Source organism: Colletes gigas, unplaced genomic scaffold (assembly GCF_013123115.1).
Source record: "Colletes gigas isolate AHSC1104 unplaced genomic scaffold, ASM1312311v1 Colletes_gigas_Sc00023, whole genome shotgun sequence".
Taxonomy (NCBI): Eukaryota; Metazoa; Arthropoda; class Insecta; order Hymenoptera; family Colletidae; genus Colletes; species Colletes gigas.
This window is the reverse complement of record NW_025106652.1, coordinates 81,575-94,414: the sequence shown is the minus strand read 5'-3', so window position 1 is coordinate 94,414 and position 12,840 is coordinate 81,575. Positions and strand designations below refer to the sequence as shown.

Below are 12,840 nucleotides of genomic sequence, written 5' to 3'. Positions count from 1 at the left end.
GAAATTTTAATTTCGGTCTTAACATTAGTTTTAAAACTGAAATTTACTACGTTTTATACTTACCATTTCACGAATTCTCATTTATCTCGAAGAAAAATGGTTACCGCATAGTGAATGAAAACATGTATGAAAAATAATTTAGTTTTAGTTTGTGTTACTTAAGCTTCTCAAGACTCCTTGTTATGTTGTTTTTTTACGTATTCAATAGCAACTTAATAAACACAAGCAACATACTTTTGAGTACCATACTGTTCTTCAAATCTAATGAACTGTTTAAATATACTCCATTTTTCTTGGTGTCCAACCAGTGCTGCCACTGCATCGTGACAACCAGTATTTAAACTACCAATGACCGCGCTAACACTAAGAAAATCTTTTCGACTTAAATTTCGTTAATCGATCTATCGAAATGTCTACTTTCGCAGAAATGTTAATGTTTCGTCTCAGCGTTCATTTTATAATCAAATTTTCCTACACTTTATGCTTATTATTTCATGAGTTCATCTATCCTGAGGAAAGTTAGCTATCGCATCGTAAATGTAAACGTGCATGAAAAAGGTAACTTATATTTAATTCGTGCTATTCAAGCTTCTCAAGATTCCTTGTTACATTGTTTTTCTACGTATTCAACAGCTATTTGCTGAACACGAGCGACATTTTCTCCAGTACCATGCTGCTCTTCAAAACTAATGAACTTTTTGAATATACTCTTCATTTTCCTTGGCGGCAACGTTTGAACAACTGCTCGTTCCAGTACTTTCCTGTAAATAAAATGCAGTCTTATATAAATATTGTAAATACTCTTATTACGTTAGAAGAAAAATCGTTGATAAAATATTAACCTCGCAATATCAATGTCGTTAGATTTGATTAACGAATCTACGTAGCACGACCATATATCCACGCGCTTAGGATACGAACATAAAATTTGCTCAAATAGGGTCTGCGCTCTTTCTTTATCTCCAATCTTGTTCTCCAAAATTGCAAACTTCGCCATCAAGTTTACATCTGCATAAAACAATTTATGTTAGTATTATCATATCTTTTTATTTTTTTTTAGTATATTTATCTTTAATGTATACGTACGCTCAGATGCTGGCAAAGATTGCAATGCTCTCTGCATAATATGTCTAGATTTATCTTTTAAACCCATTTTTAACAATGCTGTGCCACATTCGATCCATACTTCAGGATTCTGCTTGAACTTTCCCACCATAGTAGTAACTATTTTTTCTAATTTGATCTGTCTACCAGCCTCAATATGTACCGTTAACATGTGAATGTAAACTTTCAAAGAATCGTTGGTTCTTACTGCTTCTTGAAATACATCGTTCAAAGATTCGGGAGTTCCGAATTTCGATTCTAAATTCAACCATGCGTTCCACACGTTTAGCCTCTCGTTTTCTTCTCTGAAATTAATAGTTTTAGTGGCTCTTCTTGCAACTGCTCTTGCTTTGTCAATTTCCGTTGCCTGCAAATGATAAGCCATATACTGTAACCAAATTATGGAACTATCCGGGCTTGCCAAAACCAATCTATCGAATTGATCGACCGAATTCGGCAATTGATTGCTAGCCAATGCTTCTTCTCTTTGGCGAATTTCACGTTCCTTTTGCCTCTCTTGCTCCCGACGTTCAGCAGCACTTAATTTCTTTTTCTTCTGCTTTGGTTGTTCCATCTCATCCTCGCTATCACTAGACGACTCTTTATTTTGAAGCAGATCTAAATTGGGTTTGTCGTCCCAGAAAAATCCACACTCTGGTATTCTAGACTTTTCCTCTTTGATATTATCATCTATACTTTTCATATCGATTTCAGTCGACTGTATGTCCTCCTCTTGTTTAACCGTATCGATGTTCATTTCTTCTTCCCTTTTAGCACGTGTTTCGTTTAAAATTTCGTCGGAATTCTCAACGTTCTCTTTTTTTACCTTTTTAGTAGATATCTTTTCATACTCCTGAAGTGTCTTCTTTCTCTTTAATATGTTACTTGGTTTTATCACTGGGTTATACTTTGCTTCAAAAGCAGATTTCACCATACAGATAGGCATAATATCCGATTCATTAGAATTCAACATAATATAACACCGAATTTTCGAATGAACAACATACGGTGATAAATCCGGTTCTACATCGTTCATATGACGTCGAACGGGCATTGCTGCCAAACAACCTTTACCGTGGCCTTTCAAAACAATTAAAACAAACCAGTTGGTCGCCATTAAAATTTTTCCTCGTATTACTTTTCCTTCAGGAACCTTTAATTGCTTCTTCTGCTTCTTACTTATACTTTTCATTACCAAAGGTAACATGGTCATTTCGACGACTTCGTGTATATAATTTTTCCACATAATTGTTCCAATAATTGTATCCCCAACTTTTAAACTTCCAGAATAATGGTTCTTGTTCACTATACCCAACAAGTTATTTTGCAATTGAACTACAAGCCCATCGGATGTAATTTTCTCAATTTTCCCGGTAACATTTTGTCCTAATGTAACCGCCGAAATTGGCCTATTTTTGTAAAAGGAATTCCCCGCTAGTTCTGCTAATTTATTAAAGTACAAGCTCAGAGTGTCAATCGCTGCCGTCATCCTACTTTTAGCATCAGGCAGTCCATCGTAAATTTCCTTTAGTGCGAGCGTTAAACCTAGTTGCTTCTCTTTTTTGTTAACGGAGATAATTTTTGCAAATAAAATTTGATTTATATGCAACAGATTAAAATGACTGACGTTACTGTAGGAAATATATCCGAATGGCGTACAATCTGTAATGGGTATAATAACTCTCAAGCCGTTTGGTTCAATGTCTCTAACCGAACAAGGTATACAATTGCCTACTTTTAGTTGGCTGAAATTTCTATACTCTTCTTCGGGCAAAAACGTTCTGGTAAGAATCAAATTAGGTACTGTAGCAAACACCAAAGCAACGAGAGTATCTCCAGGTATGCATTTTGATGCTAGTAGAACAGCAGTTTCCATACAAAGCGACATGTGTCCAGCTGGTAGAAATCCTGTGCTAACGGCTTGCCCATCGTTCTTACTGATTCTCAAGTACACCCCTTGAGTAGAGGATTCTGTAATAGTTCCTTCTACACGCTCCCCGATGACAAATACATTTTCTTCTACTTTTATCTCCTTAGTACCTAAACTTAGTATTATTTTCCCTAATTGTTCATTAACTGATTCGATCCTTACCAAAACTGTTTGGCCGATGGAATAGTTCCAATTAACAGCCAATGAATCTTTATCTAACATAGTACGCGGAATCCAGCCTTTGACATCGCCAAAAAATTTTACCAATAACCCGTTCTTTTTTATTTGAATAACAGTACCATGATGTATCGATCCGCATTTTGCTTGACGTATGTCATTTAAAACAGGCAAATCGCTTGTCAGTAGTGACTGCTTTAAAGTAAAATATACTTTATTTCGTGTACCGTTAATATCTAAAACTTTTGCTTCAACTTCTTTATCAACTTTTAATTTTTTTAGAGCGCTTACACCCGCGTCGGAAACATGTTCTGCTGTAACATGTCCGGTAATCTTCCCAGCTCGTACATTTAAGAAACCATTTTCCGTGTTGATACTTGTAATTCTTACATTTACTTTATCACCCGGTTTGAAATCAGAAAGCGAGAAATATCTCTGTTCCATTAACGAACACTGCATTGTACAGATATAAGCAGCGTCCATCCAACAATACCGTAATACCCTACATTTATGTTTGGTACCGGGTACGAATTTTTCGATAATTTTATCAAAATTAACATCTGTTCTTTTTAAGGGAACAAACCCTCGTATTCCATTCTTAGTTAATTTCAACACAACTCCGCCAGATTCTCTAAATAAAGCAGTAGCTCCTTCTATAATATCTCCTGGTTCAACGGTATTATCTTTAGGCTTATCTATTATTAAACTGAAATATCCAAATTTCACTGTTGGTAAAATATACAGCAATGTACCAGTAACTACCATTCCCTTTGAATATTTGGTTAAAGGATCATTCAAGTAAAGTTGATTTATATAGCCTACATTGTTTTCGCCAAACGAAATGTTCAAACCATTGGAGAGAACTTTTTTTACAGACAGTTCAAATTTTGTTCCTGGCATTAAGTTGTCCAATGATTTGATTTCAGTACCATGTACTGTTTCAACTAATCTTTCTTTCATAGATAATTTAATAGTCCATGTATTCTCACTTGTCTTAATTTCCTTTACATGGCATAAGAGCTGCTTACCTGGAGCTAAATAATGTTTACGCATTAATAACCAATTTAAATCAATATTTACAAACTTCTAAACTTTACTTACCTAAGCACTTATTATTGTTGTTGTCTTTGGTGGATATGAATGCCCTTACATTTGCTAACCCTGTATCTACAACATAGCCATGATCCTCTACACTGTTAATAGTACACACTATTTTTGAGCCACTTTCCAAGAAACTAATGTTCAAATTTTGATTTATCAATCGAGGTTCAAGGGATAATACAATTTGCCACTTTTCTTGTGACTGTATGCTCTTTACATAACATACAACATAATCCCCACAAGAATAAAGTTCAGGCAATGATCTAAATTCATTTGACTGATCGTTTACAGATTCAATTAAATTTTGTAAAAGATTTGTGTATGATTCGCTAATATTTGTAACTTGAACGTGACCCATTACACCACCAGGTAAAGATATAAGCATATCATATTCTGTTACTTTGAAAACACATCCCAATACTACCAATCCTTCGCAAACGGTTGTGTATGACAATCGTTCTGCAGTGTTAGCAACAAAATTAGCTTCACTCTCATTGTTTGCTGTTGTCTTTTTCTTCTCACGGTTCTTCTTATTTACTTTCCCACGTTTTTTAAATAGCTGTTGGAACAAAAATGTCGCATCACTGAAATAATCAATGAATATGATAGTTATTTTAACAAATTATATATTTACCGTATCCAAAGATTTCTCTTCATGCTTTTTTCCACCCCTTGGGAAATTTTTCAACGTCATCTACAAAAATATGCATTATTAGCATAATGTAAGTTCGCCAAGTTTATTAAACGAAAAAATACAGTTATCAAAAATACCGGTCGTTTATCGCACACGACGTGGTATTATATTTTTTAGAAGAATTATAACATATTTAATCACGTTTTTAGTCTACACGAAATTTACCTTGAAGTCTTTTTAAAACGATTATCTATCCGTGGAAAACGTATCGCATTCACACATGGTCGTCTTACCATCAGCTTTGTTGTATTCAGGTTATGTTACACCAACGAGCAGTGTGGCCAGATCGGGCATAATTGAGTGCATCGAAATCGACAACAGTGACGACGAACTTCCTTAGCGTCTAACGGAATGGTGGGGATAGCAGGCATACCCTACCGCACGAGCCACGTGTACGTGAGCTCGGCACTTCGCACAACTTCGGCAAATCGATAAAGAACGCTAGTGTGAGCCTTTCCTTCTTGCTCTTGTAAAAGACAAAACAACTGAAATACGACCTCGCGATAAGTGGCATACGATTCCAAGTCTCGACTGCCCCAGCATTTTTACTTTCCGACCTACATGTAAGGTATAAGGAAATTTATAAAGTATCATAATGAAAAAAAATTTCGAAATTTTTTTTTAGCGGAAATACACGTTTTGGGGCCCCCTGATCATATTGTGACTATTGAAAAAACGATATTTTTTTTTGTTCCTATGCTATTAACATGAATGCATTAAACGACTAAGTGAATTTCAATAACGAAAAAAATATTTCGAAATTTTTTTTTAGCGGAAATACACGTTTTAGGACCCCCTCATCATATTGTGACTACTACAAAAAAACATATTTTTTTTTTGTTCCTATGCTATTGACATGATTGCGTCTAAACGGCTGAATGAATTTCAATGAAACTTAACATTTAAGTTTTATGTTCTTGTTTTAAGGTCTCATTATATTTTAAGCGTGATCAGTTCCCATATAATGATGATTATACGTTTTTAGTTTTATAATTATTTCGATACATATACATCATTTGTAACAAATTTTTAAAGCGATTTATATAAATCTTAAGAAGGATTAAGATCAAATATACTTTTCTCCTATCTTTCCTAGACAGGAAAAATTAAACGAAATCTTATGCCTTGCATACCTACCTAAACCACATAAAAAACGTATTCCACAAATATTTTAGAATAATGTTGTTCAAAGCAGTCTTACTCGTAAAGGGTTAATTAAGGGTTAATTAAAATGAAAAACCACTCTTAGCCAGTACCGTGCACGCTACAGAAATAGATTACTACTGACTTTTCCCACTATGTTTTTTAATAACCGTATCAAATTGTTACACACAATCAAATGTTATATATTTGACTTAACTTTACATAACAAAATAATTGTAACGATAGGTAAAACAATAACGTGCACGCTACCGTTCAATGGAAACCACGGGAAGGTGGTGGTCACTTCCATCAGGAAGGAAATGTAAAAAATTGTTATTTCTTTGTAACATTATCACATGCCGTATATTAAAATGTTTTTATTAATGTAATGAAATTACAATATAATGAAAAACTAACTCGTGAATGCATTAATTTTTATTAATATACACACGAGCCATAAAAATGGAAAAATGATATAATTGTTTACATTTCCAAAGGATGGGATGTCGGGATAGGACGTTTGCGATTAAGCTGGCACGTTATGTCGTGCATTGTTGCTCTTACGGTACCGTGACGTAAGTGTAACAAGGCGCGACATTCTACGTCATAGCCACACTATCTACAGCAAGCAATTTCACTAACTAAAAATATACGGCAAAATATAAGCAAATAAATGAAGAAAAAAAATGATAGTTAGAGCAAGCAGAATAGTATTTACAGCAAGCGAAATACGTAAAAAAAGTAACAACGCGAGACAAATTGAACGACTATTTACATATTAGCGATGTCCAAAAAAAAATATTTTGGACATCACTAACAAGACTGCGGTTGCAGTGTAAGCGCTTTCGCGTGACGTTATGGCACATACATGCATCACACCTTGTTGCGCCTACGTCGCGGTACCGTTGACGTAACAAGACCAGTCTACCGCGACGTCGCATGAAAACGTTTATACTGTCATTGCAGCCTAATAGTACGAATTTACTAAAGAGCTTTTCTCTGGAGAGAAAAATCTCTCTAGAGAAAAGCTCTGTAGTAAATCGGTACCTTAATTTTCGTCATATGACGTAGCGGGAAAATTCTCAAAGTTATTGTCATATGTTGCGTTTAATCTTAAATTACACTTTTGCTTCTTAGCAAATCTATGATATAAATTTTTGGAATACAATAGAGCTAGATGATCGTCATCTACCTCCATGGGTTGAGAGTTTTCCCTCTGCGCCTTTAACGAAGATTTCACAACGCAAATAGAGTTGACGCTGGCCGAAGAAAGTTTATTCCGTTTCTTTGTTTTTATGTCAGGTAACATGGAAAACAATCTTTCTGCATCGGCATTGGAATTTGGAAGTGATCTAATTGTATTTACTAATTTCATCAATTCAGGAAATTTAATTTTATAGTCCAAATTTCGCGTTAATAAAATTGTTTTCCAGAAACCATCGAATTTCATCTCGATAAGCGTCTGTCTACCTTTCGTTGTAAATTCCAAAGGCAATACTGACCATTCTGTTTGCAGTCCTTCTTCGTCGAAACCGCCGAATTTCTTAGCGATTAAGAGAACATTTCTGAAGGAAATGTCTCTATTTGTATCATTTAATATAAAAGTGGGTTCAAAAACATACAACTTGCTAAGAAATTCGTCATCGATTGGCAATCGATGACGAATTTCATTTGCAGCTGTAATATAAAACATTAAACAATTTTTCCTTACGGTTTCTACGATGTCGGACTTGCCTTCTGCATTCAGTTGATGCAGAAAATTAAGACACTCTGTTCCTAAATTTATACTATTAAATGGGAGTTGATTTTCGACTACAGAAAAATTCATCATTCTTACTAAATCCATGTGTTTCAAAAGCTGCGGTTTCAGAAAATTGCGTAATATATCGCATAAAAGTTCTGCCGCAGTCTTTTGAAGCAAATGAATTCTTGTCTCTTGAGTTTGAAAGAAAATGCTAAATTTATAAAAAAACTCAAGAGCGTAATTTAGAAAATAAAGATATGCTTTGGCCTCTGGATTTTGCATCGAGATTAACAGACGTTCCCCGGACTCTGATTTCTCGCTTATTGTCAATTCTTGCAAAAAAAGCAATACAGAGTCCCAATTCTCTAAAAGTGTAACTACGGATGTATAATGCGATAACCATCGCGTAGAACACAATTTTAAAATTTTTCTGTCGGTTGTTTGAAAACATTGCTGAAATTCGCGGAATATAGCCGAACGTTTGGGACTACTGTATATGAAAGTTGCTACTTTTCGTAACAACTCCTCGCATATGTCTGGAATGGTATTGCACGCTTCGCGCACTACCATTGCAGACAGATGACACGGACAGCGGACAGTCAAAAATTTGTCCCTGCATTTTGTTGCAAGCTTTGTCATAAAGGACGAGTGTCGCCCTGTCATGACAGCAGCAGCGTTGTCACATGACAACGCGACAATATTTTCGAACGGAATTTCTCTTTCTATCATGGCAATTTCAAATGTTTTAAATAAATTATCTGCGCCACAATTTCTGGCATCAAGATGTAATAATTCTACCAATTCCGTTCGAACATCCAAAGTCTCGGGTGCAACATAACGAACAAGAAACGTCATCCATTTCTCGTTGGTCGAGTCGGATGTTTCGTCAATATAAATAGAAAATTTAGTGTTTTGTAAAACACTAGAAATACGTTTTGTTTCTAAAGGATACAAAACGTTTGATATAATATTTGAACACTTTGTTCGACCGAACGACATATGTTTCAAGACATCAGGATCTTGCCCAATGTCTTTGAAAACTTCAAGAATCGTCTCTGCGGTTCGATACGGAATATTTTTTTCGGCTATTAATTTGGCAAATTTGATTTCCGCGGATTTTATCCTTTCATCCAACGACAGAGGCGATTCTTCGGATTGCGTCGTAAAATTATTATTCAAATTGTCTGCGTTATCGTTACTCTTTTTATAATTCTCAATGTGACACTGAGAATCTGCATGATTATAAATCGTCGATAATCGACATGAAAATTGTTTGTTGCAAACCGAACAGAACCATGAATAAGGGTCGCCGTCGACTTTATGCAACCATGGCTTGAAATAATCATTCTCAAGCCATTGAGGCATAAAAGTCCTTTTAGAAGTACTATTTTTTTTATGACACCCAGATTCTCCGTGTCTATACACGTTTGAGGAACCGCAAGAATAAGACTTATTGCATAAAGTACAATAAAAACGACTTCTATCATGGGGTACTGCACGTATCCATGATTTAAATCTATGATCATTTATCCATGAAGATAAAAAACCGCGCTTACACTTATTCTTCGATTTCACAACCGTTTCCATGATATAAAAGCAGAAAAGCGAAAGAACAGAAAATTACAGAATACCTACGCGAAAGCTTTTTTTCAATTTAAATGTCTCAGAATGACCTACGGCACGTACCGTTAAATTTCTCCTGATGTTCGTCCTCGTCGACCGAATTCAACTGACTCAAGAGAAACAGCAGTGGCTCGAGCACGTGGCGATAGTGTTTTGTTTATATTGCTCGCGCATCGATGGGCCGTTGAAATGCCAGGACGAAGAAAGGACGTAGATATATATAGCCCAGTTCCCATAGGTTTTTAAAAGGCAATAATTAGAAATAAAGTTCTATTGAATGAATAGCAGTATATAGACGTCAATTTAATATATTTCATTTTGCAGAAATGAATTTAGAGGGGAATCAAAAAAAAAGGAAAGAAGAATATAGACGTTCTAATATATGGCATGTGATAATGTTACAAAGAAATAACAATTTTTTACATTTCCCTTCCTGATGGAAGTGACCACCACCTTCCCGTGGTTTCCATTGAACGGTAGCGTGCACGTTATTGTTTTACCTATCGTTACAATTATTTTGTTATGTAAAGTTAAGTCAAATATATAACATTTGATTGTGTGTAACAATTTGATACGGTTATTAAAAAACATAGTGGGAAAAGTCAGTAGTAATCTATTTCTGTAGCGTGCACGGTACTGGCTAAGAGTGGTTTTTCATTTTAATTAACCCTTAATTAACCCTTTACGAGTAAGACTGCTTTGAACAACATTATTCTAAAATATTTGTGGAATACGTTTTTTATGTGGTTTAGGTAGGTATGCAAGGCATAAGATTTCGTTTAATTTTTCCTGTCTAGGAAAGATAGGAGAAAAGTATATTTGATCTTAATCCTTCTTAAGATTTATATAAATCGCTTTAAAAATTTGTTACAAATGATGTATATGTATCGAAATAATTATAAAACTACAGACGTATAATCATCATTATATGGGAACTGATCACGCTTAAAATATAATGAGACCTTAAAACGAGAACATAAAACTTAAATGTTAAGTTTCATTGAAATTCATTCAGCCGTTTAGACGCAATCATGTCAATAGCACAGGAACAAAAAAAAAATATGCTTTTTTGTAGTAGTCACAATATGATGAGGGGGTCCTAAAACGTGTATTTACGCTAAAAAAAAATTTCGAAATATTTTTTTCGTTATTGAAATTCACTTAGTCGTTTAATGCATTCGTGTTAATAGCATAGGAACAAAAAAAAATATCGTTTTTTTCAATAGTCACAATATGATCAGGGGGCCCCAAAACGTGTATTTCCGCTAAAAAAAAATTTCGAAATTTTTTTTCATTATGATACTTTATAAATTTCCTTATACCTTACATATAGGTCGGAAAGTAAAAATGCTGGGGCAGTCGAGACTTGGAATCGTATGCCACTTATCGCGAGGTCGTATTTCAGCTGTTTCTCTTTTACAAGAGCAAGAAGGAAAGGCTCACACTAGCGTTCTTTATCGATTTGCCGAAGTTGTGCAAAGTGCCGAGCTCACGTACACGTGGCTCGTGCGGTAGTGTATGCCTGCTATCCCCACCATTCCGTTAGACGCTAAGGAAGTTCGTCGTCACTGTTGTCGATTTCGATGCACTCAATTATGCCAGATCTGGCCACACTGTTCCCAATATCCCAGTCGTCTAAGGCAGGGCCTGCTAGAAAGCCTTACTGATGAGTCCACTGGCAGGCCCGGACGAAACGCGCCCCCTCCTTTCCTTTTCTGTCCTCCTACGAATTCTCACGAGATCCCCTACCCGCAGCGAAGCAGCGCCACAAAATTTTACAAAATTTTTTTTTCATTATGGGTACTTTGCTTATGTGCGCCTACATAGGTCGGAAAGTAAAAATGCCTGGGCAGTCGAGAATCTCGGCTCGAGAATCCAAATCGTATGCCGTTGACGGGAGGTCGGATTTCAGTTGTTTAGAGCGAGAAGGCAAATGTGAGCCTTTTTCTCTCGACTCCCACGAGGCGATCCGAAATTACTTCGGGCAGCTTCGGAGAATCGAGAAAGAGGGCATGCGTCAGTTTGCCTTTGTCGACTTTCCGAAACTCCACGAGCTCACGTACGTGTATCTGGCATGTGTGCGTGTGCACCCGGCGGTGCTTTTCTGGCATCTCTGCATATACACATACAACCATTTACAATTTACATTAATTCTTCAACTACTTTAAATCTCGACTCGTTATGATTTAATTTTTGGTAAATAATTAAACAGCACTTTCTTTTATAAAATTGCATTTTATTTTATATTCTACACTTCTATATACACAAATTTTGACAGTATTTCTATACTCTTGTGCATCAGTGTTGGGCAAAATTGAATTACAGTATGATTAACGATTTAAATTCAAATGAATAATTGTAAATCAGACTAATCTAATTTTTGATCAATAAAAAGAATCATTGATTGTCAATCGTCAATCGCTACAAACTAACAATTAAATTATTAATCATACGACAAATTAATCAATTAATGCTAAACTCTGTTACACATTAGAGTTTAGTTTCCATACTCTTAATATTATAACATTTACGTTTAATCAGAGACTTGAAGGCCTATTCGCATAAACTTTTCTGTTCCAAGGGGAGGTATCAAACCTGCTATTACATATCTGTCTTCGTTAGACAGAAGATTGTAAATACCACATGCTGTTCGTACAGGATGTATTTCAACTCTGATATCATGTTCAGTAAATATGCTCTTTATGTCTAAAATTTTACTATATTTGTATTGAGTTTCAAGCCCTATGACTATCACGTCTGGTTTTGGATCAAGAACAAGAAATAGTGACAATGTTTTCTTATTTATATTCTCTCCATTCTTGACATTCCAACACAGAATAGTTTTTGGAAAAAGTGCAACCGGACCTATTATCGCTTTTGCAATGTTAAACTTAAATCCAATCTACAAAAATAACTTAGTCAGTGGCATATGTTCCTGTTATAGTATTTACACAAGTTTAATAAAAAATAATATACCGGTGAGCATATGGTTACCAAATTATTAGGATGCCCTCGTAAGTCAAGACCGTCGGCTAATATTTTGTCTGGATCCTCAGATACTTGTTTACTTGAATAGGAGTAACGGAATTGCCTTAAAATAATTAAATACGTTATTCGTTTATTTGAAAACAATGAAAAACCAAAATATTCATTAAGCTTTCTCTACCTGACATTCTGTAGTAATTGCTTAGTAACAAATAAATTTCTATTTAGAACCATTGTTTCGCCAATTTGTTTTTGTCAGACACAAACAAAATTTTTTTAACTGTAAGCTAGTGCCACCACGGTCAACCTCACGAACCAATACATATGATTTCTAATCGC

The 12,840-nt window shown here is 35.2% G+C and overlaps 2 protein-coding genes across 3 annotated transcripts; both read right to left on the bottom strand.

Annotated features, from left to right (window-relative positions):
• Nucleotides 1-109: 109 nt before the first annotated feature.
• Nucleotides 110-5,293, bottom strand: LOC122401279 (protein RRP5 homolog). 2 transcript variants are annotated; one of them, XM_043403329.1, is made up of 6 exons: nucleotides 5,172-5,293; nucleotides 4,947-5,006; nucleotides 4,313-4,871; nucleotides 1,087-4,245; nucleotides 843-1,008; nucleotides 110-761 (listed from the first exon to the last, which is right to left on the bottom strand). In XM_043403329.1, exons 2-6 carry the CDS (start codon nucleotides 5,004-5,006, stop codon nucleotides 593-595), a joined length of 4,113 nt encoding a protein of 1,370 aa, XP_043259264.1. In that variant the 5' UTR covers nucleotides 5,172-5,293; the 3' UTR covers nucleotides 110-592. The 2 variants fall into 2 exon arrangements, with proteins under 2 accessions (XP_043259264.1, XP_043259263.1); XM_043403328.1 differs by having other exon boundaries at nucleotides 5,240-5,283.
• A 6,535-nt stretch (nucleotides 5,294-11,828) lies between these two features.
• On the bottom strand, nucleotides 11,829-12,807 carry LOC122401249 (NADH dehydrogenase [ubiquinone] 1 alpha subcomplex assembly factor 3). The gene is made up of 3 exons (XM_043403271.1): nucleotides 12,683-12,807; nucleotides 12,493-12,607; nucleotides 11,829-12,418 (listed from the first exon to the last, which is right to left on the bottom strand). The coding sequence occupies exons 1-3, from the start codon at nucleotides 12,733-12,735 to the stop codon at nucleotides 12,050-12,052; spliced, it is 537 nt and encodes a 178-aa protein (XP_043259206.1). The 5' UTR covers nucleotides 12,736-12,807; the 3' UTR covers nucleotides 11,829-12,049.
• Nucleotides 12,808-12,840: the final 33 nt, after the last annotated feature.

Bases quoted from the DNA above. Each gene is read 5' to 3' on its own strand.
- LOC122401249 (XM_043403271.1), bottom strand. From the start codon at position 12,735: ATGGTTCTAAATAGAAATTTATTTGTTACTAAGCAATTACTACAGAAT. The intron at 12,608-12,682 runs GTAGAGAAAGCT...AATTATTTTAAG, and splicing joins CAATTACTACAGAATGTCAG to GCAATTCCGTTACTCCTATT. The intron at 12,419-12,492 runs GTATATTATTTT...TTATTTTTGTAG, and splicing joins TGGTAACCATATGCTCACCG to ATTGGATTTAAGTTTAACAT.
- LOC122401279 (XM_043403328.1), bottom strand. The intron at 4,246-4,312 runs GTAAGTAAAGTT...AACATTATTTAG, and splicing joins CAACAATAATAAGTGCTTAG to CTCCAGGTAAGCAGCTCTTA. The intron at 762-842 runs GTTAATATTTTA...TTTTATTTACAG, and splicing joins AACGACATTGATATTGCGAG to GAAAGTACTGGAACGAGCAG.